At 38.8% G+C, this 26,766-nt stretch overlaps 1 protein-coding gene across 5 annotated transcripts in view; it reads left to right on the top strand.

Annotated features, from left to right (window-relative positions):
• UTRN (utrophin) overlaps positions 1-26,766 on the top strand; it is a 541,506-nt gene that overhangs the window by 399,405 nt on the left and 115,335 nt on the right. For all 5 annotated transcript variants that reach the window (XM_019550130.1, XM_019550131.1, XM_019550129.1 and 2 more), the window contains 5 exons: positions 3,414-3,543; positions 16,174-16,442; positions 18,228-18,374; positions 20,805-20,883; positions 25,696-25,756. In XM_019550130.1, the coding sequence (XP_019405675.1) occupies positions 3,414-3,543; positions 16,174-16,442; positions 18,228-18,374; positions 20,805-20,883; positions 25,696-25,756 (686 nt within the window). The remainder of the gene's footprint in view (positions 1-3,413; positions 3,544-16,173; positions 16,443-18,227; positions 18,375-20,804; positions 20,884-25,695; positions 25,757-26,766) is intronic.

Here is a 26,766-nt window from a genome sequence, read left to right as displayed (position 1 = left end):
TAGTTTGGTGACTAGGCAAGAGTAGGTTTCAGAAAGATAGAGGCATGGATTTGGATGGATGGAAGTAGGTCTGGTAAATTTGCAGAGCATGAATGTGAAGAAATAATTACTATTAGAATATGATACCTGGTGATATGTGGTAGCAAAGGAATGTATGAAGGCCAGAGCTTTGTGTGACTTATCAAAAATTGATGGAGAATATAACCCCCAAATATATTACTGAAGACAAAATGGAGAAAAAGAACAGAGCAACAAAGCCCCAGGAGAACAAAAATTTTAGATGAGCTTGGCTGAAAGTATCAAAGAAGGTGACATACAAACTCTGAGAGTTGTTTATGAAACCTTTGGCAAGAGCAGGTATAATAGATATCAAAGGCAGAAAGCCAGACTGGTGCAGACTTGAGATAGAACTAAGAAAAAGAATTCTATAAATTAGAGCTGGGTACTTTTAAATATCTATAATTTAGAACTTGTCATTAATATTGTAAAATTTTGTGCAGTTTAGTTTAAAATTATAAGACAGATTGTCTACCTTTAGTTGCCACATGATCTTGCATGCCCACACCAACTTAAAAAACAAATACTTGAGCGTAATTGACGTGGGATACAGCAAGCGGAATAAAAGAGTGCTTTTATTTTTTGTGTGAGTGAACATTTCTACTGCAGGCTAGACTTACCTAGAGAAAATATTTTGGATTTTTGAGACACTGCTAGTATAAAAGACATAATCTAAGAATTAAGAAAGGAGTCTTCCCGTGTACCTCAGTTTCTAAAATGTACTTGTGGTGTCTCCATGTTCTAGTAAGAAATTAGAAAGTAAATGAGACAGAAAATCAATGTAAGATTATCTGGCTTTAATAGTCTTTCAGACTTTTGAACTAACATTTCCAGTATATATTACTGCTTCTTATAAAAATGTCCTTTGGTGTAAAACCCTAACCCTCAAGTTGGAACAGGCTTAAAATGAGGACTTAATTAAATTTAGAACCTGATCCTACCAATGTGTGCACGTAAATGAGCAGTCCTGCAAGGGCCAAACCCCTACTGAGCTTTCACACTTTATCACTTGTTCCATAATGTTAAGTGTGCAGGAGATATTTAATAGCATGCACAATGTTCTCCTTGGAGTTCTTTATAATGACCATGTGTGTTCTAAAAGGAAAACTTTGCTCTCGTGTGTGCAAGGACATGAGAACTAGAATCCTGGAAGAATAAGGTTGGAGCAGGCCCTCAGGAGGTGATGTAGACAAACTACTTGCTCAAGGCAGAATCATCCCTGACTGAACAGTCAAGCGTTTATCTAACCTGCTTTTAAAAACTTTAAAAAAAAAAGAAGGATAGAGGCTTCATAACCTCTCTGCATAGCCTGTTCCAATGCTTAACCACCCTCAGAAAGAGAAAGTTGTTCCTAATATCCAACTTAAATTTCCCGTTGCAGTTTAAAACCATTGCTCCTTGTTATGTTCACTGGGGCAACAGAGAATAGTTTGTCTCTGTCCTCTATAATCATTCTTCAGGTATTTGAAGATTGTTATCAAATCCCCCTCAGTTTTGGTTTTTTTTTTCTCCAGACTAAATAATCCCAGTTCTTTTAACCTACAGACAGTCAAAAAGCCTAAGGCTTAGTGAATTCAGTCTTTGCAGGTTAGTGTAAGCTGCGTCGATTGAACTGATAAGCAAGTAAGCGGACATTCATTTTTGATACAGAAATGCAGCCACATGCCTGCGTTGGATCAGGCCAGAAGCCAGGGGGGACGTTAGAGCACACCTCCCTGCTGGGCTTAAGCTTAAGCTGTCTGCCCCAGGGAGGGTTGAGGTTGAGTGGGAGGTGCAAAGCATGTTGGGATGCAGCGGCAGTGTGAGTCAACTTGAATCTGAGGGGATCTGGAATAGAAGTTCAATAACCGCATTTAACCTAAATCAGCTAGGTCTGATACTACATCCATCCAGGTTTATCTTAAACCAGCGTTGGCCATTTTGAAAATAGTTTATGTGCACTCATCTTCTTTGTGCTACAGATTTGAACCAGTTTCTGATCACTTATTCACCGGTTTATGTGTAATTTCTGTCCCTAGCCCTAATAATTGTTGTCACTCTCTGCATGACTTGTTCTTGTGAATCCATGCCAGCTGTTCCTGATCACCTTGTTCTCTCCCAGATACTTAGTTCCTTGATGACCTGCTGCGTAATGTTTCTAGGTATTCATACCAAACTGACTATTATGTAATTTTCTGGATCCTCCTTCCCTTTCTTGAAGACAAGCATTTATATATTTGCCCTTTTCCAGTCTGGGACCTCTCTTGACTTCCACAAGTTACCAAAAAATGATAACCAGTGGCTCTGAAGAGAATAGGCAAGAAGATTAGTATTTTCCTGTGTACTGAAAGGTTTCAGGTTTGGGTTCTGGCTTGGTAAAGGATGGGTGGACTAGATTAGTAAAATTAATATTTAAAGTTTTGATTAGAGATATTAAAATAAATGGCGCAGAAATCATTTTAAAGCAGAACTTATACAATGCAGCCTTAACATTATGCTATTTTGGATGTTCAGTGATAGTAGTAAATGCAAGTATTTCAAGCAAAGTATTTTTCTCTGGCAGTGATAGTTTTCAAAGTTATAACATTTTATATGGAGCAAAATGTGATGTAGAAAGGCGTATCAGAATTCACTGCTCCTAAACACAAAATCTTTTTGAGCAAAAAGTTATATTTTAACCCTTCTTAAATACAGAACAAATGCTAGAGAAAAAAATGGAGATTTAATAATATTTGCATGAAAAACCTCTTGGAGAAAAATTGTAATTGCCTTGGTGTAACAGGCTGAAAATATCTTAGGCTAATTGGAGACTGTCTTCCATCTGTTCTGTTCAGTTGAGTTTTGATACCATGTAGTTTGATTTGTTTTCGCTTCTTAATTTTCTATATTTTTACTTAACATATTCTAACGAATGCAAAATGCTCTTGCAGGTCTCATGGCCAGTTGTGAAATTATCTTCTGCTATTTCATTGGATGTAATTTTTTTGTCATTCTATTAACAAAAGAAAAAAGTCTGTTAAAGCATTCTGTTATATGCTAGCAGTCCTGCCGGGAGTAATGAAAGGTTTAAAGTATGTTTTTGTGTCAGTTCAAATATAATAATTTTACTTAGGTGAATATTTTAAGCCCATTATCATAATTTTTCTTGTACTCACACATTTAACTTAGCTCTGCAAAATCACGTCTCAATCAAAATTAATTTCCTTTTGTCTTTCTTGTGCAAAATTTACATTTTCACTTGCAGCCTGAATTAAACATTGGCTATTAGTCACTCACTAGATAGTCTGGGGAGAAGGGTGAAAATGAAGAGGATGCTACATTGTTTGTTGTACACAACATTAGGTTACAAATGAAACTTTTGTTTTCCTTTGCAAAAGGCACTTAGGCATGAATTGAAGGATAAAGAGCAAACCATTCTGAATGCTGTAGACCAGGCACGAGTTTTCCTTGCTGATCAACCAATTGAAGGCCCTGAGGAACCAAGAAGGAACCTGCAATCGAAAACAGGTCAGTTAATGTTTTCCTCATATTTGGAACAAGTAAAATGAACATTACAACATCCACACATGAATAGGCCCCTACTATATACTCTGTGTATTGAAAGCTCTTATTTTCAAAGCAGAGAGGAGTTTCATATCCCATTAAACTAGTTCTATTTTAAATTTGAATGTTTGCTTTATCAGTGTCTAGTGTTTCATGATAAAGGAGAGGATAAATGCAAATAAATTATAGAAGACAGCTATTTTAATTTTAAAATATTTTGAGGAGGAAAATCAGGTGTTTTTTCCTTTGTATTGTACACTCAAAATGTAGATAACATAATCAATTGAGTTTCATATATTTTTAGTACAATATTTTTGGTCTACATGAAATATAATCGGAGGTGATTCAAGAAATAATATTCATATATAATAATTTAAAATCTGTGTATGTTACTGGTGGTAAAATACTAAACAAATTTTGAAACCGCCAAATGAAAAACATATTTTGAGAGAGGAGATGTTGGTACCAATACAACGCAAAGTGTTATACAAAACATATCCTCTAGAACAGTGTTGTCTTTGATTTTTAGATAGTAATTCTGCTATTTGAATCTTTAAGATTCTTTAGCAATTGTCTTCAAAGAGCTAACTCGTAATGGTATTTAGCTATTTTCAGGAGTCAATGTGAAGAGGTAATTTCTCTTTCTGTAACTGCACAGAAGAAAAACAGACCAGATAATAACTGCATAATTACATAATAAATACCCTATTGTACAATAAGTCTGATGCATATGTAGTATCTGTAGAGTAAATTCATAATTGTGTCCTTTTTCTAAGCTATAGTATTATTATGAAATAGTACCACTTCAAATTACATAATTTTGCTTGGAATAAACTAGTAATTTACATTATTATGCCATAAACTGCAGAAATATGAATTTTTTTGAAGATATGTATCATTTATCACCTATATAATTTATACAATCGTTATATGGTTAGTTCTATCTTTTGTTACTGTTCTTTCTTCTTCTTTCATTCACACTGTAAGATCTTCCTAGCCAACTTTTCAACTATCCAAAATTTGATGGAAAACATTTGAGTCTTGCATCTATCTACCTTTTGTGTTTCTCCTGTCATTTTCTTACACACTGGTTTCTGCTTTCCTAGTTTATGATTTCTTCTTTGATTGTGGGTTACGCAGTCTGAATATACCCACTGGTTAAAACAAGTGAACATTCTTCCCCTTGACTAACTCTTGCATCTTACCTCCTGCTGTTTTGGAAGATCCAGGAGGATACTGTGCAGCACTAGTTGGTTTGGAACTTGTTTGATATGCTGCACATATAGTAAATATGCTATTTAACCTAAATTGCAAGAGTTGTCTCAAGGATAAATATATATATATATATATTTTCTTTTTTTTTCTGAGTTTAACTTTGATTTTTCAGTTAGTCATGAAGTTTGATTACATCACAGCTCTTTTCCCAAAAGATGTCAAAGCAGCCAATTAAACCTACGCCAAATCATAAACCATTGCCAGTGTGGTCTTTCTTTCTTGGAACCTTTTTTAGAGTGACTTTGGTAAAATGGTCAGTGCTGAATGAAAACAAAGGTTAATCTTTGGAGGATGGTAAACTTTTACTATACAACTTTTACTATATAAATATGCTACTTTGTAATATTTGATGGTGGTGATGACAGAACAGGATGGTGATTGATGGCTCTAGTAAACTGCCTAACGATAATTGCCAGGCAGGTGGTCTGTGAGTGATATATGACCATCTTCTGCCTACTTACTATATTTCAAAGCCAGACCAACTCTCAGACAAATTCACTTAGTTTATATATCTCTTAGGACCTTGTAACACAGTAATTGTATGTGGCTTCTGGAGCTTTTATCCTGTGGATTGCTGCATGTTAACACCCTTTAAATGACTAAAAGCACTCATTAGTCATTTTAAAGTTACACCACTCCAGACAGGATCATCTCTAATCTTCCTAATTTTGCTCTTGTTGCATTAAGGTGTGGCCACTCCAGCATCCCAGGATGCAGTGGTCCCTTCTGAGTCAGGGCAAGTGGGGATGCTGCGATGCAGCAGGACTGGACATGGTACATCAGGCAAAACAAGTGCTGCTGCCCTGATTGCCTGGCAGCGGCGGTGCCTCCTGGCACTACTCAGACTGACTCTGCTCCTGCTGGGCAGAGCAAACTGGTCTGAGCAGCTACACGAGGTGGTACCTTCCACTGCTATTTAGACCAGTTCACTGCTCCTGTTGGTGGTGGTGTCAAGGGAGCAAGTTCCAGAGAAAAAATGGATCAGGCTGCTTGAAGCTCAAGTTACTCATGGCCAATTGGCAACCTGGCTGGTGGTGATGGCATTGAGGCATGGCTGCCAGCCAGAAACTGCCTGAGCTCTGAGGGGCCTGATCCTTCTTTTCTCTGGATCTTGACTCCTGTGCTACTGCCAACTGTGCTGCCAGCCAGTCGGGAACTCCTTGAGCTCCAAGGGGCCTGATCCTTTTGTTCTCCGTAGTTTCTTCCCCAGTGCTATTTATTGCCAGCTGAGTTGCTGGTTGGCTGCAGGCTGCCTGAGCTCCAAGGGTCCCAGTCTTTTTAGGAGCTCAGGTGGTGCCTGGCCAGCTAGCAGCTCAAGCAAGGACAGCATGAGGGAGGGTGGGCTCTGGAGAAAAAAAACAATTGGGTTCCTCGGAATTCAAGCAGTGAGTCGGTTCTCCCTCCGAGCTCCTAGTCCTGCCCCTGCTCACCAAGCCTCTAGGGACAAGTCCTAGCTGTGCAGATGAAGGACAGGCAGAGATGATTTTGTGCCTTAAGGTGTGACTACAGGCATACCTTGTTTTATTGCGCTTCGCTTTATTGCGCTTCGCAGATATTGCGTTTTTTACAAATTGAAAGTTTGTGGCAAACCTGCGTCGAGCAAGTCTATCGGTGGCATTTTTCCAACAGCATTTGCTCACTTCGCATTTTTTAGCAATAAAGTATTTTTTAATTAAGGTATGTACATTGTTGTTTAGACATAATGCTATTGCACACTTAATAGACTACAGTATAATGTAAACATAACTTTTATATGCACTGGGAAATCAAAAAAATTCGTGTGACTCACTTTATTGCGGTGGTCTGGAACTGAACCCGCAATATCTCCGAGGTATGCCTGTACTCTACTAAGCTGAACAACACTAAGCAGATTAATATTTATTTGGCTTATAGCATAAGGTGCAACAAGGCCCTTACACTTAACTTTACTTTCTCATTCCTTCAGTCTCTTTATCCTTACTAATTCTACACTCTGTTTTGCACTGGTCATGCTGAGCAGTGCTGCACAATTCATAGAGTCCCTTTATAGGCTATAACTATAAGGGACCATTATATCATTTAATCCAATCTCTTATATAGAATCATGATAAAATAGGACTGGAAGGGACCTCAGGAGGTCAATGAGGTCTAGTCCAACCCCTTGCCCAAAGCATCCCCCCCCTCCCCCCCCCCAAAAAAAGGTTTTATCAGCACTTCAAATAATGGAGATTTTACAAGCACTCTAGGTAATCTATTCCGGTGATTAGCTATCCAGCTCTCATAGGCAATTACATTTCACCAAAGGGCTGCTGTTTAACTGTAGCCTAACTTGTATTTGGATTTGAAACCCTCGAGATGGAGAGTTCACCACATACCATGGCTTTTTCCAATGGTGAATCATTCACAGTTTTTTTTTTTTAAATGAAAAGATTGTGTTTTGTTTCTAATTTATATTTGTTTGGTTTAGCTTCCAAACATTGGTTCTTGTAATACCTTTCTGCACTTGGAAGTGGTTTTAGGGTTCTAAGCTCCAGACCCTGTCTTTCAGTATAAGTTTGTACAGTGTTCAGCAGGGTGAGGTCCTGAAGTTTATTGTAACTGGTAGCCACAGTTACAATACCCACAGTAACAAATAATGTTATTCTCTTGGAAGTCATAACTTTCCCATTTTGTGAGCTTCGGAAGAAAATTTTCAAAAACAAAATCTGCCTTCTCCCCTTCAAAACACTCACCCTCCACAAATGCATTATAACAAATTGTGTAAGAATGTGCTTGGGGTGCACTGGGTTAACACTTGATGATTGATGCAATCTCAGCAGGGAAATGAGAGTTCAGTCTAATAGAAAAAGGTTGCCAACTGATTATAATATGACATCTATGCAGGGTCATAAGTAAACTGAATAACATTAATCCAGTTTTATTAATCTCCTTCCACACCCATGACATACCTAATCACTATTCAATTAATGAAGTTGGTGTGGTTCAAGAATATTCCATAGATGCCCATGGTATTTAAAATAGATCCTAGCATACCTTTTTCTTTCAAATATTGTCTTTGAAGCTCTCTGATGCTTTTTTTATGAAATGCACTCTACAAAGATTAACTGAATTATACTATAATTTAGTTTTCATATTAGTTATTAGTTTGATTTCAGTTAATTTAAAATCTGTTATATAAAATGTAATTTGCTCTGTGTAGTCTGAAACTATTCAACAGTATATTAAGGAGTGTCTACATAAGGACACTCAGGAACGATGATCTGAATTAATTGAAGGTATGATTCTAAACTGCATTCATCAAACCCCTGTGTGGGCACTTCAACTGAGAATTAAATTAGCTTTAATCCTTATTCAGGTGAGCAACATGGGGTGTAATGTCTGGTTCCAAGTGTCATGTGGAAGTGGCAATGTATTTCTGATATTTGGATAAAATTTGCATCTACTCATTTGCACTGGAACCTCACTGTTGTTCTGAGGCGTGTGTTTGGGTGGTCTCTTGTTCGTTGTCGGTGTTTAGGCTGCCAGGGCTTGTGTGCTCCGGGGAGGCTGGTGCAAGCAAGCAGCTGTGTGGAGCCCAGGTGTGACAAAGAAAGAATGATTCAAATGTGTATTCCATGGCAAAAACTCAAGAGGCTTATTATCACTGAGACAGTATGCTAGCTGGTCTCTTTGTCAGACCAACTCAGTGAAATGTCCCAGGACAATGGTAGCAACTTCATGCATTAACAACCTCCCCTAGGTTGCTACAAAGAAACAAATCTTGCAGGACCAGTATTTATACCCAGAATACCCACGTTTTTGTGTGAATGCTTCTTATCTGCCAAGATACCCACTTCTACTTGTCTCTTTGCCAAGTTCATACTTGTCCCATTCAGTTCTTCCATATCTCAACACCTATTCTGATGAATTTTACTTTGCTCTTACTACTCTCTTCTTACACCAACGTCTGCACTCATTATTACGTTCTCATTTTCTACATCTCTTAGCAAATTATTCAGAGGTTAGTGGAGACTTAACCACAGTTAGAATAACTGGAAGTGCTACACTCACCACAAAGTTCCACACATTTTCATCATAAAATTGGATTATTGAAATACACTGTACATCTATCTCTAATATTTTGTTACATATACAGCGGGTTCTATCCTTATTCCTGTTCTTTCCAGGTGTACCTTACAATACACCTTTAGTGAGTTTGGTCCTGGGTTCCTCAGATGCTGCCTCTGTTCCCCTGGGTTGCTGAAATAAGTTAAATAATCTATGTAGGATCGGTTCCCATTGCTGCTATCATGGCACCCCCTCCCCCTCCCTCTTCAGAGTTCAGTTGCAAGGTGACTGGGAGGAGAGAGCTTTTTTCTGGTTGAGCCTCACCTGAGAAATACATTTCCTACTTCAGTTCACCAGCATTTGAATCTGTTAACTTTCTGAGCCCTTTACATTTGTTTTTCTTGGCCAGGAAAGAATAAGTTGTTTTTAGGGTAGTGAAGACAATCGGCATTAATGGTGAAGTGATAAGAATAAGATTAGGATTTCACTGAAGGAAATACCCATGTTAAATGTCCATCTATTATTGGGCAGTATTTTGCAACAGGAATATGCTACCTGCCTTTTGGTAAAAGAGATCTTACCTACACTGCACCTAGCTGGTCTGCCATGCATGATAAGATCTTGTGATACCTGCTGAAATACAAATAAACTAGCTCAGGTTACCATGTCAGTTCTGATATTATTCCTTTTACAAACAGTGGCCGTATACTGTTCCACACAATAACTGGCACTTTGGAAAACAGAGCTTTCACAGTCCAACCGACTTTTCTGCCTGAATTTTCTTATCCCTATGTGTGGGTTTTTTTCCTGTCTTCTTTTTGCTCTTTCCAGGGAACATCACCACAAGAGCATGCTTTGCCCTTTTTTTGGCTTTGAATTTTTAGCTTCTAAATACAGTAGACTGATAAACAATCATGCAAGCTCCTGGATCCTGTAGATGGAGGGGATAGGCCACTGAAAACATGTATGACAACAAAGCTAAAAACATGTATCTATGTTGCATAGTATAAAATTTAGAAGAGTATAATTAATTGCTTACAGACTGTTAGATCAAGGGCACTGTTACAACTAGCGTCCCAAATCCGTTAACTATTAAGAAGTTACAGTCCGTGAAAAGAGCACAAAAACAAAATGCATTTTCTTTCCCTTGGGTTCTCAACAATATGGCTTTCCTCAAATTCTGGTCTTAAAATTCCATTTATGACGTGCAAGGAGTTGTGTTAAAAATTTTAAAAAAATGTCAGGAGGTGCAGCTGATATAATGAGCATTTCATAAACTTGAAGTCTTAGTAGCGTGCATGTGTACTGCATGACATTGTTAAAGTGCTCACTTCCAAGTTCCAGGGAGATTATTCTTAGCAAAGGTTATTTTGATGAAAATATCCCTTTAAGTGAAGTGTTCTCCATCTCTTCTACCCTTTTAATTATAAATGTAGAAAATACTGTAAATCACAAGAAGTATTAAGTATTAGTCATTTACATGAAGTATTGGCCATTTACATGCATAATTTTTATTGGCAGGCTTCAGGCATATTTTCATGTTTTAGACTTAATAGTAAAACTTTTTTTCTCTTTCTACATAATTGTCATTATCTGAGTTCCCTGATGCAAGCATTCAGGGAAGAATTTTATAGAAAGGGCTTAAGCTTACTATTTTGTTGAATGGATGGACATTGAAATGTTTTCTGTTGCACCCACTTTTACCAGGACACTGGTTTTATGTGTTATCATACATCTGGTGATGGCTGGTAGAAGGCCTGAAAGAAACATCCATTTGGCTACGGTGTTTTTGGAGAAAGGGAACTTTGGAAAGTGAGAATGAAGAGCCCACATCCTATTTGAAAACTGTTTGATTGTGTTCCTAAATCCTACAGCACCTTGGAACAGTTGTGTTAAAACTTTAGTTCTTACCCACCTTGCATTTTCTGAAAGCCTCTATGGCTGACTGAAGAGGTGGTAAGATTATGGGACTGCAGAGATAAAAGCTAACTGCCTATATATTTCTTCCCAATTCAAAGAAATACACTTGAATTTAACTTGAAATGGTCTCAATAAAGTCACTAGTGGATGGGTATGTAGCAGATTGACAAGGAAAGGAAGTGGCCATATGCATCAGCTGGTAGTTGGTGTGGGAATCCTTTGTGTGGCATTTTGTACAGGGGCAGCTTGAACATGGGAAGAATTATTGAAGTTGAGAGCATGATGGCCAATGTTATAATTGTTAAGTTGTCATCAAACATACCAGTTTGTTTACTCACTGGAGGCCAGAGTGTGCTGTATTGATTTTTGACCTGTAAACTATCCTTTGACTAAGCTTGGAAATGTTACCCAAACACTTCACCACTTCCGCCCCATGGAAGCTGGAGCAACAGTGTTCAGGGTTCACTGATACTTGGTTACAAATATTCCAAAAGCCAACCAAAGTCTGTGTGAGGTCTCTCTTTAAGGCAAAGAGTGCAGCTTATTTGATTGATGACAAGTGGCCTTTGAAAAAAAAAAATTAAATTCCAGAATTAGCAGAGCCCAACTACGTAGTAAACCAGCCTCAATATAGCAAAGTATAAACTGTAAACCAGATGAAATAATGTCAAACATGTCTTAAAATACCCAGAGACATGCTGGGGAACCTTAAAAACTTCAGAGCTCAAAAACATATCTGAAATAGCTATACTACTAAGGTATACCTTCAGGCCATGTAACATTGGATTGCCCCCAGAATCTTGCCTGTTTCGTTTTGCAGAGAAAAAGTGTCCTGTATCCCTCTCATGTATCCTTAGTGGATGGGCAACTCCAGTGTCTTCAGGGAGTAGCCAGTCATGGGCATTTGTACCACTAAAATCCTGATTGGTCTTTGGTGGAGGAATATGAGGCCCTCATATCTTCTAACAATATATCAAGCAGCAGCACAGGACCACTTCCTGAGCTGCCTAGAGTCACTAGGGCTTTGGGGTTCCTCAGTCATTCTGCTTTTCTCTAGAATGTCTTGTTCGTTAGGGATTGGGAAGTAGAGAAGGCAGGCTGAGTTAGAGAGCGACTCTGTGGCCTCCAAGGATCTCTCTTACAGCGATTGCTTTAGGGAGCTGGTGTAAAGGTAGTATAGCAATACTGGAGGAGAAGAAAGAGTCAGGCTTCCTATTTTCTTAGTTATCTCTATTTTGTAAAAATACTGTGACCTTTATTTGAGGTCATAACACTTTTTTTGCAAAACAGAAATAATATTTAATGAACAAAATAGTAAATGACTTTCTAATAGTTATATTTTTCTGAGGTTATTTTCAAAAATAGAAACTCTTATGCATAAGCTTTAGATTCATTTTCTGAGCAGCTCAGATGTGCAGTTTTGCAGGACTTGGGGTTTCATGTTCTTCTCTAGTGCTTCAATTTTCTTCAGTCCCAGTATAATTGTCTTGACCTCTCGGCGAGCATCTGCTGGGAAATCTCATCTTCCAGTGTCAAGGGACACATACATTACAAGTATCTTTCTCATTTCCCCCTACTGAAGACCATACTTTGCTCTTTCCAGAAATACTCACCATACACAAACTCAGACTCCAGATATTCAGTGCTCTGTGCTTCTAGCAATTGTCATCTTCAGAATAAAAGCAATGTCTTTTATCCTACGGCCTTTTTTTCCTTATCTTTTTTTTAATTATATTTTCTTTGATGTCAAGAACTTTCAGTGCTGAGAGAAGAAAAACCAAATAGGTTAAGATGAAAATGATCAACTACCCCCCTTTTTTGCTGTATATACAATAGATATTTAAGCTATGAGAAACTGGTGGCATTCTGTATCTATGCCTGCATGACTGGTTCCTTTGAATTTGTCTAATTGCTACATTTTTGGAGAAGCTAGTTGCTTCATATTCTCTAAAGTTCCTGTTCCTGTGTAGTACTTTTTGTCACAAGCAAGTTTTTGCCAGGGTTTTTAGAGACTCAAGAGAATACTTTTCATTCATGTGATGCTAAAGACATAATCATGTGATGACAGTACTTTTGGATTCTTCTATTTATAAGCCTTGACAGTGTTGTATTGTGCTTGCTTAAATGTGCTGAAAGTGCTCATCATAATGACAGTGTTATTTGTGCCCATGGCTTTTTACTGCAAAGTCTCACTGAACGGTACAAGAACAAACATATTTGATATAATTGTGGGGAGGGACATTAATTCACCTACAGTTCTGGCATGCGCTGTGAAGAACAGAACAACGCAGTATAAATCAAGTCTGGCTATAGTAGCATAGAAACAGACCACCAGTCCCAGTCAACCTCAAGGACCGAGGAGTGCAAAGGTATGGGTGCTTTAGAAAGCCAAACCAAAATAACAAAACAACTTCTAGAGCTTCGAACAGCCTAAGTTATTCAAAATGAACCCTTGCATAATACTTTTTCTGCTTACATGTTGTCCATAATATTAAATCTCTCTTGCTTGTCTTTCAATTTTATTCTAAACCTCAATTTAAAAAGATTAAATTCTATTTCAGGTCATCATCATCAGCAATGTAGAAAAAAATTGTTACATTCATCACTCTTAAGTTTAACCAGAGGTGCTTATTAAAATAATGTGCCCCATTAGTAGTGGGTTTTTTTGTTTTCATTTTCCTGACTCCAGGGTCAGTTATTAATATCTTTCCTCTCTGATAAACAGATGGTCTGATGAATATAGAGCTTTTCTAGCTTTCTGAGCAGCTGCTGAAGTCGAGATAATGTAATAAGTACCATAAAAAACCAAACAAACAACAACAAAAAAACCCCAAGAGAGTCTGATCAATCAGAAGAGTTCATACTAAGTGAAGACAAAGCAACAAACTGTACAGCATTTTTGTTACAAGTAGAAAGGAGTTGTATACAACTGCCAGCTTGTTTAATGACAGACTTATGAAAAGATTTCGTACCCTAAGGAAATTAGTCATTGTTAAATCATCCTTTATAATGATCTGTAGTTCTAAACTGTGCAACACATTTCTCTGCAGATATGAACTACGCTTTTAAAAAATCATGTTCTTTTTTACATGTTGGGTTATCACAGTGGCACAAACATTCATACAGCGCACAGTCTGAAATGAATGGATGCTGAATGAGTTTTATAATCTGTCCATGGTAAATGTGTTTTTAAGGCAAGTTTTCAAGCACTTATGAGGCATTTTGAAAATTAACCTGTCTCAAAACATTATTAATGCAGCTACTGCTTTTCAAATTAAAAAATGCATTAGTTCCCCTCATACACACAGAACTTGTCAAAGGTCTCCAAAATGCCTTGTGTTTTATTCTGTTATATTCTTATTACCACACCTCTTGTCATATGAGAGGAAAGGGAAGTAAAACTGCCTGTCGCTTGCTTTTGATGCCACAATTACCATCACATGGCTGATGTATCGTTATGGTATCTTCTCCTAATATACGTAGCGCACTTCACTGATTTCTGTACCCAACTGCTGTTCTCATGCAGTTTGTCTTCTAGTTAGACTGGATAATAGGCCTCCCTTGAGCTGACTGTTAGCCCTACTTCAAGCAACCAGCATAGAGCTCACAGTGAGATCTGCCATTTTCCTTGAAGTTTTAAGACACTAGGTAACTTGTGCATTTTAAATTATCACTTGTTATCTGACCTGAAGAATTGAGGTCTTTTGGCTGAGCAACATGTGATGATTCAAAGCCACCATTATCAGCTTATGTGGGTCTTTAGAACCTCTTGGCTGAGTCCACATAAGCATGGACATTTGTTTCCCTAGGAACAAGAAGCAGCAGCACACCTTGTGCCTTTGTTGCTTGTCCTTGGAGAATCCCTGTGCCATGTGCCCTCTGGTGCGCAGCAGGTTACCCTGGGTGGGGTAGGGGAGGCTGGGGTCAACACTGGGTTGGCCCCAGTAGCCTTACCTGGTAGGGTCCTGGGGGCCTCTTGAGGCTGCAGTAGTGGCAAGCCTGCTGCTTGGAGCTTGGCTGGCAGCCGAAGCGTGGCTCCAGGGGGTTGGCTCCAGTTTTGGGTGGCATACGCTGCACCCACATGAGCTGCTGCTGCTCTTTTTTTTTTTTTTTTGCACAGGTTTTTTGACTCTGCGATCTCCTAGGGTGAAAAGAACCCATGCGTGGAGAACAACTAACTGTATGGCGCATGATGCTGCAGTTGTGTCTGTGGTGCCATATGTCACAAGGCTGTGCATGTCTGGACGCGGCCTTGAAGGGCTTGCTATTTTTTTTAACCCTGAAATGTTCTTAGTTATATAACAGCATCTTAGTATTTTCTAAATAAAACCTGAAATGATTTTGTTGTACTACAAAGCAGTTATTTGCAAGTGCATTATAGAGGTAAAAGAAATGTAAAATATATACAGCATTTTTTGTGTAACAGCAGTAACACCCACACCCCCCCACACACACACACACTTTTAAAGTAGTTCCAGAACTTTTGAAATTAAATTTCTTCTTTGTCACTGAATTCTAATCAATTCAAATTACTCTTGAAAAGGTGATAACAGATCCCAAATGTTAACAGTTCCAAAATTAATCAAAATGAAAACTCCCTTGCTATTCCCAAGTAATCGGACAATCCATCATTGTCCTTCTTGTATAAAAGTATGGTCTTTAAGACTACATTTTGTCTGAAAGTTTTTAGATTATTGCTTTCTCCTTCTTGTTAATGTCTCTTTAAAAGTCTTGCGTAGAAACTAATCTCATAACTTTTTCAGTTTCAGCCCATTTCCATTCACAGAAATGTGTTTTTTGGGGTATTCTTGCTGAGATTTTCAGTTCTAGACTTGCAGTACACCATGAAAATGGCTTGAATATGACATTAATATAAAATTACTATTGCAGAACTGCTGAAGTACTTCAGATGCACTGAGAAAGTGTCATTCACTTTGCCAAAGAAATAAAACAGGAAAATGACTTGAGTGGGAAGGGGAAGGGGAAGGAGATGTTCATGAATAGGGGCAGTGAGGTAGCATGCAGATTACTCTTGCAGGTTCAAGCAGAGGAAAATAATCTTTTCCTCACCCCCGCTCCCACCCCTGCCCAGGTAGCACACATAGTAATAATCAGCCTTAGGCTTTTGTAGTCCATAATACATGGAAATGAGCAATGACTTCTTAGCAATTAACTTAGCTACATTGTGTGTTTTTATTTGTCAGCATGGGCATTTTTGTAACTTCAAAGAGACTCTGCAGGGTAGGAATGAGCTGTGGACAGCTCAGATAGAGGCTTACTGAATTACACGCCTCACAGTATTAATCTGCTCAATCAAATGTGCATATATGAAAATACCCCAAACTACCGAACTTCTTTTTTCTTCCACTTCAGAGTTGACCCCTGAAGAGAAAGCATTGAAGATTGCCAAAGCTATGCGTAAGCAGTCCTCAGAAGTAAAAGAGAAGTGGGAAAGCCTGAATGCCAGTGCCAACATCTGGCAGAAGCAAGTAGATAAAGCCTTGGAGAAACTGAAGGACTTGCAGTGTGCCATGGATGACCTTGATGCTGACTTGAAAGAGGCTGAGAATGTGAGGAATGGCTGGAAACCAGTAGGAGATTTAGTGATTGACTCATTGCAGGATCACATTGAGAAAACTACAGTAAGCATGGCATTCTTTGTGAATATAGTTTTCTTTGTATTAGGCTGGCATGGGACTCCAAACACTAAATTCTTTCTCACTTAGTACATATGATGTATGTGCACACGACCACAGTGTAAGTATATAAACGGTTGCGTAAGATCTATTGTTGCCTTATAGATAAGATTGCTTGCATGCATTCCTGAAAAATGAAATAATTGAACTTCAAAAAAACTGCATGTTAAGGCAACTCTGACACCTTCATGCACATTCTTTGGCACCCAAATACTGTTCCTATCCAGAAACACTCGGTCCTTCAGCTCCACCAGAAAAATCTTTAATTCCAGCATACAGGTACCCACAGTGCAACTGATGAAATCCACGCTCAGGTCATGACATTATCTCTAATCTCAGTATTTACATTTGAAGTTGCTAATGGAAGAATTCAGGGCCTTGAACTGTGATCACTTTTCAGGAAGAATTCCATCTTTATATGCATCTCAAAGCTTTGTGCAAATGTTCAGTTATTAATAGGTAATGTATTTGGCTGCTTCATTTCATGCATGTTTACACAAGCATCCTTTCTTCTAAAGTTTTTCTCTGACTTTCAGGTTAAACAGAACCTAAAAACTTTAAGCCAAATTAGTTATAATAATTTACATCCAGACTGCTGTTGATTTAAGAAGAGTAAGGCATTGATCTCTCTTTCTTTTTTATTTTAATATAGATATAAAAACAAGTTCTAGCATGTTGCTCCATGTGTTAAGAAGCTTGTCATATCTTGATGACTTTTCTGTAAAAGAGGGTAAAGCAGTGTCTATTAAATTGTCATTGCTGTGAAAAACAGAAACATCTGCTAGAGTCATGGGAGCGTCTTGGCAGTCAGAAACCAAATTTTTCCCCTCGTCAGTAGGTGCCTCATGTTAATAGAACAGATTAGAGAGTTTCAGGGGAAGAAGTAGTAATTGAATTGTCCAAAAAAACCTTTTCTTTTTTCCAGTTGTTTTTCCCCTTGTTTTGTAATGCTTAGTGGGCCCTTTGTAGCATCAACCCATTACTTCCACCTGCTCACAGTAAGAGAGGCATTTAATGCATCTTTCCAACCATAACGAAAACCGCTTCAATTTTGTTTTAATACTATATTTAGCTTAGTTTGATTGAGAAAACCTTCTTCTGCTTAGTTTTTAATCATTTTCATAGTTTTAACTCTGCAGTAAGAATTACTGATGCAGTTCATTATTGTATTCCTTTACCTAGGAAGATGCACAGCTTTGTGTTTTGCTAATTCAATAATAAAGTCTCTGAAGAGTTTTTGTCAGCAGCCTTCCTCTTGGGAACAATAATTACTTGTATTTAATAAATTTGCTTAAGAATCCTTCATATAGATCTTTATTAGTAAAACTCATAATGGGGTATCACATCATTCTGGTATTTATTGAAGGGAATGTAGTCATTCTGCACAGGGCTATATAAAACCTAGGCACCTCTGAAATGTAATATATACCCTGTTTGAAGGCTTATGTTGCACATAAGTTGTGGCTTTATCTTATGCACATGTATGGAAAGAGTGAAGTTTTATAGCTAGGGATAATACTTTAGAGCCAAGATTATTGAAATAAATGAGCTTTTTTTTTTTACAATGTTCTAGTTGGAGTTACCTTCTTTGCATGCAGTTGTTTTAGCTTTTTCATGTCACGATACCATATCGGTCACAACCAAATATAGATTTGTATTGGTTTGGTGTGCCAGTTTTCACTTTGTTCTGTAAGGTAGTGGTCAGGCATAAATATGCATGTGTTCTTTCAGGCTTTTAGAGAAGAAATTGCACCCATCAACTTTAAAGTTAAAACAGTGAATGATTTATCCAATCAGCTCTCTCCACTTGACCTTCATCCATCATTAAAGATGTCTCGCCAACTGGATGATCTTAATATGCGCTGGAAACTTTTGCAGGTATTCCCTTATTCTGAAGATAGCAGGGGAATGCATCATTTGTCTTCTTTGTCCTCTTAGGAAACATTATCATTTTTCCTCATTGCTTTCCAGACTGGGTTACCATTGTGACAAAAGCAATGAAAGGAACGGTCTTTACCTCACTGTCTTGACCAATTCCATTTCTGCTTTCTTGGCAGTTCACTCAAGACATTGCATTAATGTCTGGAGATTAGACATGTTTGTATCTATATGTTAACAATATTTGTACCAATTTGTATGCTCTGGAATGACTCTATAAATCATAGTTACTGAGACTTGTCAAAATTTGCCCACATACTTCTGTTGTCTCGCCACCTATATAAAAGTGGATTTTTGTGACCATCCAGTTTCCACAAGGGACTTTTGATATTTGATTTGAATATTGATAGTCTAGGATGACATGGGTGGGGAAAATTAGGTTTGCATAAAAAGAGAAAGGGAGGTATGAAGTAGATTCATGTTACTCATATATATATTGGTGCTTGAATGATCTGGGACTTTAAAGTTAGGCAAACTTGGTTTCACACTGAATGAATTAAAGAGGTTTCCCAGGTCATTCAAGTCACTTCAGGAATCTTTTCACTGGTTCTTGCAGTGAATCATCATCACATACATTCTTTAATTATTTATTTTTAGTCTTCTATTCCTTTCCTAACTTTTAAGCCCTCCATCACAACACACACGCAGTGGAACAAAGAATTGGTTACAAAAAAATGAACCATAAAATGGGAGGAATCTGTCTTGTCTTTGACTATGAGAACCTGCAGAACTCAGAGGAGTAAGCTTCTAGGTTAGTAGGCTAGAAACAGCCTGTCTCAGGAGTCAAAGTTAATATTAGACATGCACCAATACATCAGTCTGTATCATATTGGGACTGATAAAAGGAAGCTTGACATTATCAGCAATCAGTTTTTTTGACTGATGTGGCCTATAATGTCCCTGATAACTGCCCTGTGAATGGGCACAGGTGCAGCATGCATGTGACCAGGAATGCAGCCTGACAGCTTGGAGAGCAGCATTTGGTTGGTGAGTCTGGGGGGGGAAGGGGCAGAGGGGAGCAATTGGGGGGGAGGGGCGTGCTAGGGGCAAATTGAGGCCCCTGTGGTGAGGGAGGGAGAGAGGGTGGGGCCAGAGCAGGGGCATGGACAGGTGTTCCCCAGCCGGGGTGGGCCACAGGATGGAGCTGCTGCTCATCTGAGGGGGACAAGGAGGAGGGTGGCTCCTGCCACTGTGCATACCCCTGGGAAAGTCATGAGGGTGCATGTGTCCCCTGGATCTGTGGCAGGGTGGGCTGCTCGCTGTGGGCTGGGAGCAGGGGCTGCACCTGGTTTTTCCCAGTGGGAGGAGTTGGGCCGGAGTTGTGCTTGGGGCAGGAGGTGGTGGGGGAGCTACAAGGGGGCTATGCTGAATTATGGGATGGCTGTAGCCTCACCCTCATAGCCCCCCCCTCCCAGCACTGCCACCACCCGTCCCAAGCACAGCCCTGGTCCAGCCCCACCCATGGGGAAGAGCCCGGCACAGCCTCTGGCCTCAAGCACAGATTCATGGGGCACACCCCCCATGCCTCCCCTGGGGATATACATAGTGGCAGAAGCCACCCCTCCCCACCTTCTGTGCCCCCCATGACTCCTGAGCTCAGTCCTGCGCCGCAGCTCAATTCTTCGCCCTTCCCTGTCCAGCCCCGGCTGGGTAGCACCAGTCCTGTCCTGTGCTACCCCAGTCTCAGCCCCACTCCCTCCCTCACCACAGGGACCGCGATCTGCCCCCTCCCATGACCTTTCCCTCCCCCTCCACCCCTGCCCCTTCCCCCCACCTGGATGCTGCTCTCCAAGCTGCTGGGCTGCATATCAGCAATTGGATTGGTATTGTCCAATGTGGCTGGTCAACACTCGGACATCAATATTATCAATATTGATCAATATTATTTTTTGACCCAAAAAATCTTTGCCTTAAAGAGATTTAACTAAACAGCTAAGCCCCCACTGTATATACTAGTGTAGTTTAATTAGTAACCTAGGAGGAAGTCTGTCAGCCAGAAAAACAGCATGCTTCAAGATGGTTCTGTCTTGTAAAGGCAGCTGTAAGATCAATATGATCAAAATGAGGCCTACTGACTATAAGCATTTGGACAAAGGAAGAAATGGGGAACATGCGAATTTCAGCGGTCAGCTTTAGTCACCATGAAACTATTATGGTATGCTATTGATCTGTATCACTAACACCAGAGTAGCATTACCTTGCATTTTTAAGAAAAAGACACCAGATATCAATAGGCTGAGTAAATAAATCTATCTAATAAATCTATTGTAATGTGTTTAGCTAAAAGTGCATGGAAACTGCTGTTTTGATTTTGGTACTTGCTTTTCAAAATAAGGAAATTCCTAGTAAATGTTGTATGTGTCTGTATAGGTATCAGTAGAGGATCGCCTTAAACAGCTACAGGAAGCACATCAGGATTTTGGGCCTGGATCTCAACATTTTCTCTCCAGTAAGTAATTCTAATAAACTAATAAACCTGAGACAGTGGCTTTCTCTCCAGTCACCTTTTAAGTGATGCCGTTGACTGATTTCAGTCTGGGCTTCTCTCAGGAATGGATTTGCCTCCTCCTGGTTGTGTCTACACAGGACGCTTTACTGCACAGTAGACTAATCTACTGCTCAGTAAAGCATCACTATCTACATGTGCAGTAAATTAGTCCATATGCAATTAGTAAATTTACTGCACAGTAAAGCCAAGTAGCATTAATTGCATGTGTAGACACACCCTCTGTCTGCAGTAATGGTTCCCTCTTCTTAACTGTAGTGAGACTCTCAACGCTGCTCTGTGCTCATGGGTCACTATTATGTGTCTCCATGCATTTTGATTCTATGCCTGCCTACCTATTTACCAAAGTTCAGGTGGCTGTTAATTCAGGCTTATCTTAAATTTTGAGAGGAGCGTTGCAAAGTAATCATAGTGCTCTTAATGTATTATCACAAAGTACTTTACGATAGATGGAAAGTAAATAAATACATTAGTTGACTTATATTGAACTTTCACTTCATGGATCTGAAGGCATTGCATACTAACATATGCTCAGTAGGATAAACCAGAAAACCTAACTAATTTCAAAATGCTAAATACCTGCTGGACCCTGTCAGCATATATAACCTGTGCGTTCTTATTTAAAATCTGCAAGTATCCATGTTAAGAAGGCAGGTGCCTAACATACAGGTCAGTGCATTCACTTAAAAAAATACAAGCCCCATATCGGGCAAAGCTTTCTTAGAGCAGTAGTTCGGGAAAGGGTTCTTTTGGCAGGCTGGTAAAATTTAAAAACAAAAGGGTTGCTGGTTAATTGCTACTTAACCTTTTTTTTGGGTGAGTTGTACTACTGAACTCAGGCCTGCTAGTTACTTTAACCCACATCTTGAGTGCAGAGAAGAGAACTTGAATGCTTTCTCCAAAAAAGAAACAATAAAGGAAAAGGCATCTAGTACCGTTAACTGGTGCCAGATTGGAAGTCTGGCAATCTAATCTGCATTATTAGTACAGTTCAAGAAGCGTAAGGGTCAAACTTTCCACACAGCCGTATGAGTTTGCGTCAGATTTATACTGAATGGCCTTCTCTAAGTTTGGTATGAGGTCAGTCTCCAGACTGTTCATTCAAGGTATCTGCTAACCAGGGGGTCCATCTTTGGTGACTGTCTTTGTGATGTCCACCATAACAGAGACAGGTACAGGTCATAAAACGTTAGGCTTCACTGTTCCTCTATTTGCTTCAAGAGGCAGTTCGGATCTTGCTTATCTTTTTATCAACTCCTTTTCTCCCCTCCCCCACCCCAATCCTCATAGTTATTATTATAAAAGAGGAAAGAAAAAAAAAAGTAGTGCTTCTCTGGTGAATAACTCACAGAAAAATTCCTGATTGAGAGAGTGATCATGGACAGTGTTAAAGGAAATACCTACAGCTTTTGTTTAATGGACTACTTCTATATAATTTGGAACAAGTAGCTTTAAAAGGAAAGAAACAAAAACAGTATTAAGTCAGGAAAAATAAGTCTCTCAGCCTGACAGGTTGAGGTACTGCATATTCCAAACACAAATTTTTCATACTCACTTTACCAGCCAGAAACACCATCCAACAGTGAAGAACAAACAGGGTTGTAATTTGGTTAAAATAACCTCAAAACCTTAAAAAAAAAAAAAAAAAATTCCTAAGATTCAAGGTTTGATTTATTTGATACTTTGAAAGTTTTATCCTAAAAGTTTCACTCTTCATTGAAGAGGACAGATCTTCAGTCTGTATTTGGTTTAGGAACAGTTATTTTAGATTTGCTTTTTCCTGTTTTCAGCCCACCTTGTCCCCTGGCTCCGTGTCCCTTTGTGTCAACTAGACCACAGCTAGTGCCATTTCCTGTGGGCAAACCCCCCCCACCTCTCTCTAATGTCCCCTTCTCTCACCTTATCTGTTGATTCCTCTTCTCTCATTTCCTTCCTCCATGTTCCAGCACCTTCCAGTATCTGCTGAACCTTATTCCCCCACCTATCAGCGTTTACCTTCAACAAAATTTGACGTCATACAGATAGTTGCTATTTGTCTGAATGCCAAACTTGGATTCATCCACTTACTACTATACAGCTGCATATGGCAGGTGGGCAGTATGACAAGCTGGTCATTCCTTACTCCAAAAAATATATTGTGATACAGCAATGTACATAGGTTATCACAGCTAATGCTCTATCCTTTCTTTGATCTGTTTCTGTCTTGCCAGCAGTTCTGTATAAAAGAAGAGAGCAGTAGCAATCTAATGTTATCTTTTGCAACTTGTAACTGATGCCAGTTATTTTCCTATTGGAAAGTTTATCTATCCCTGTTATTAAAAATGGATGTTAAAACATCTACTTTTGGAATAGTTCCATTATTGCATAGAAAATCCATTATTGATTAGAAAAAAATGTTACGTTACTATCTGCAAACCTAAACAATTTGATTTTTCTTTAATCTTCGTTTATTTTCCATCCATAGTTCCATTTCTCTCTGTACTTCATCTTTTGCATTCTTTGTTACATTAATGTCCATCAATCAGTATCTCCACATGCTTTGCTTTGTTTCAGCCTGCTGTACTCCTGAATTAAAGCTTTCAGACATCCTGTTTAATGCATCCCTGAACTGAATCCAATCTTTTGCTAATATCTGCAGTGTTCATATTGAGTGCCAGAATCAAGAATTACTTTGTTCATCTTCCACCAAAAAAAGTGATTTAAAAAAAGGGGGGGGGGAATTCATCTTTGTTAGAGGCTCATATAGCACAGGAAACTGTGAATGGTTTTACTGAGTTTACTTTTTAATCAGTGCTGTATCACTTGATCTATAGGAGGTGGAGATTGAAAAAAATGCCTCTGGTCATCTAGTCCACCCCCCTGCTAGTATATGAAAAATCCCTCCCTCTTGTACCATAAAAGTTGAATCTGAACCAAAAAACAAAACAGCCCTTGTGATCAGTTGGTGATCAGCAGATTGGAACCCTGGTTCTCAAGTCACAGGGTACTTGCAATTTGCCAATCAATTGTTTATTGGCTGGCTCTGGGGATCACACAACAGCTTGAACAGGCCCCATGGATCCCTTGAGCCAGCTCATCTGGGATTATGTTAATGATCTCAGGCTCCCCCTGCACTGGCAGGTATGGCACAATAGGGACCTGATTGCTGATCCCAAAATCACACCTTGTGTCACACTCCTATGGCATGGCAGGAGGTGTGATTTGCTTGGATTGTGGATTCAATATCATTACATATTTGAGCAAACATTTGTCAATGGCCATAGTAATTGTAACTTTTCTTCAGAATGTATGAACCAGCCACTTGCTCAAAGTCTTTCCTTCAATGATTTTTTTTATTTATAACTTTTTTTCATATATTTTTTAAACCCTGATGTTATGCAGTGCTTATCTTGTCCAGCCCTGTGGGCCAGATGAGTAGTTCAGGGCTGGTCCATTGGCCTTATCTGGTATGCAGGTTCGGTCCACAGACCTGATCTAGCGTGGAGAGAACTGTCATTTGGACCATAGGGCTCTCCAGGGGTCTGCAAACTTGCTGAGAGGATGAGAGGAAACAGTGTTAGTTGCTGCAGCTCCAGGAGCTGCGCCTCCAGAGGCTCCAGCAATTAATACTGCTGCCACTTCACCACCAAATGTCTGGGCCTGTGGAGAGCCCATGAGCTGAATGACATTGGTCCATGGGCTATCTGTTGGTCATCCCGGATGTAGAGAGAATCTGTTTGTTCAGTAGGTTATTCTATTACCTATGTAGAGGTTTAGTCCATTTTTCATAGATGTTTGAATGGGGGTTTCATGTCTCACTGTAGGAATCCAGTTGTCAAAATTTGGCTGGTATATTTCATTATTAAATTCTCTACACTCTCATCATTAATGTCAGAAATAGTCTTTCAAGAATCACATATCATTTGCTTCTGTATTGAATATGGTAAAGTGAATTTCCTTTACACTGCAAACTATAATCACATGCCAATTTGGTTATGTTCTCTGGGGAGATATACATACCCAAGTTCTCTTACCACATCGCCACTTCAAAGTTAACTGCCAATTTTCCCATTCATCTGAATTCCTCACCTCCTGTTATCTCTGGAGATCTTTAGATCACTGTACTTGTATTGTATCATAAGTAGTGCATTTTTTCAGGTATGGATTTGTTGTTGGGCTGCTTGGCATTACAGATGGTCTCCACTGATGCATCAGACTTGCATACATTTCTGCAAAACTTACTGATCTATAGCAAAGAGAGCATTAATCAGTATTAATTTGGATTGCAAATACAAGCTTGCAGTTATAACTAATAATAAATGTTGCTGCATTGTTACCTTTTAATTAAATTGTGGGGTGTACATTATGGTGATGAAGGCACTTATTTCCAAAGCTTAAAGCTGCTCGTAATTTCTAGATCCCATTGGAGGAAGTAGAGAAGCTAGTTTGTTAGCCTGCTCTGAATGTATGGCTTAATCAGCTACCATTTATAATCCTTTTTTAGAGTGAAATCACCATATTCGTTTATTTTATGTTTTGCTTGTCATCAAATAGATGGCAAGCACTGCCTGATTATATTGCCATTGTTTTCTCCGGCTGATTTTCCAATTACTGAAAGCCTGACTGCAAAATTATAGTAATTCCTATTTAATTTATTAACTCAAGGTCTAATTTTAAAAGAAACAGTTGCTTTTTTGCTTGTTTGCTTGCTTTTTTTTTTTAAGGATAGGTGCTACCTAATTACCATCTCATGTCTTTTTTTTTCCCGCCCCCCAGCTTCAGTTCACCTTCCATGGCAGAGGTCTGTTTCACATAACAAAGTGCCCTACTACATCAAGTAAGTTTGTCTTGGTTCTCATTTAGTTTCATTAAAGAAAGCATGAAGTCTTATGGATTCAGCCTGATATTAATCTGGTGTCATAGGATCAATAGAAATGTTATCAAAATAACCTGTTTAATGTATCAAGCTGGATATACTATATATTATACTTCCAGTGTCTACAAGATGATTAGAAATATGTAACAAGCATCCAGCCAAGAAGTTCCAGTTCAGCACAATATTTAAGTATATTTGTTTTGTTAGGTGCATTGAAGTCTATCAGGTGGGTAGTAGGAGAAGGGGGAGAGGGAGAGGTGAGTGAAACTAGGAGATATTTAGATGTTTTAAGTTAATCACATGTTTAAGAAGCTTACTTATTCAGACTCTACCCTCAGACACAAAGGAAGTGGATTTGTTTTCATGAGAGACTGAATCCATTACATAACTACAGTACGAAGCCATTTAATGACACACAGTTAATAGAAATAATTTTGTGATTTACAAGGGAAAGAGCATGCTTTCTAGCTGAATATTGCTCATTTTTCTTTTTTGCATCTAACCACTTGTTGATTCTCAGCTTAGCTTTTTCCTTAGCTTTTGAAAGTCCTCCCATTGCATAAAATTAATCTGTGATGAATAAAATTGTACAAATCCTGGTTTCCTTTGAGAGATTAATTTTGTAAAGAATAGAAATAATTCCTTATGAAGATATGGGGCATAATTTGATGCATTTTAGTGGCAAAACTGTGGACAAAGATTAATGGTATTGGCTTTTTTATCAATAAATGCTTACTTGCCTGTCCTTTTCCCCTTGTGTTTGAAAGGCAGAGTTTTTGTAGCTTTATAAGGAGACTAGCTGCTTGCAAAAAGGATAGTTTCAATTTGTAATATACATTTCAGAGTTATGGTAAATAAACCCTGTAAAAGTTCTTGGGGAGGAATTCTTTCTAAAATGCAATGGCACGAGTGGAGGAAGAAATGCACATTGTCGAAAATTAGCCCTGCTTCAGTCAGGCAGCAGTGGAATT

Source organism: Crocodylus porosus, unplaced genomic scaffold (genome assembly GCF_001723895.1).
Source record: "Crocodylus porosus isolate Cpor-Errol unplaced genomic scaffold, CroPor_comp1, whole genome shotgun sequence".
NCBI lineage: Eukaryota > Metazoa > Chordata > Crocodylia > Crocodylidae > Crocodylus > Crocodylus porosus.
This window is presented reverse-complemented; position numbering and strand designations above follow the sequence as displayed.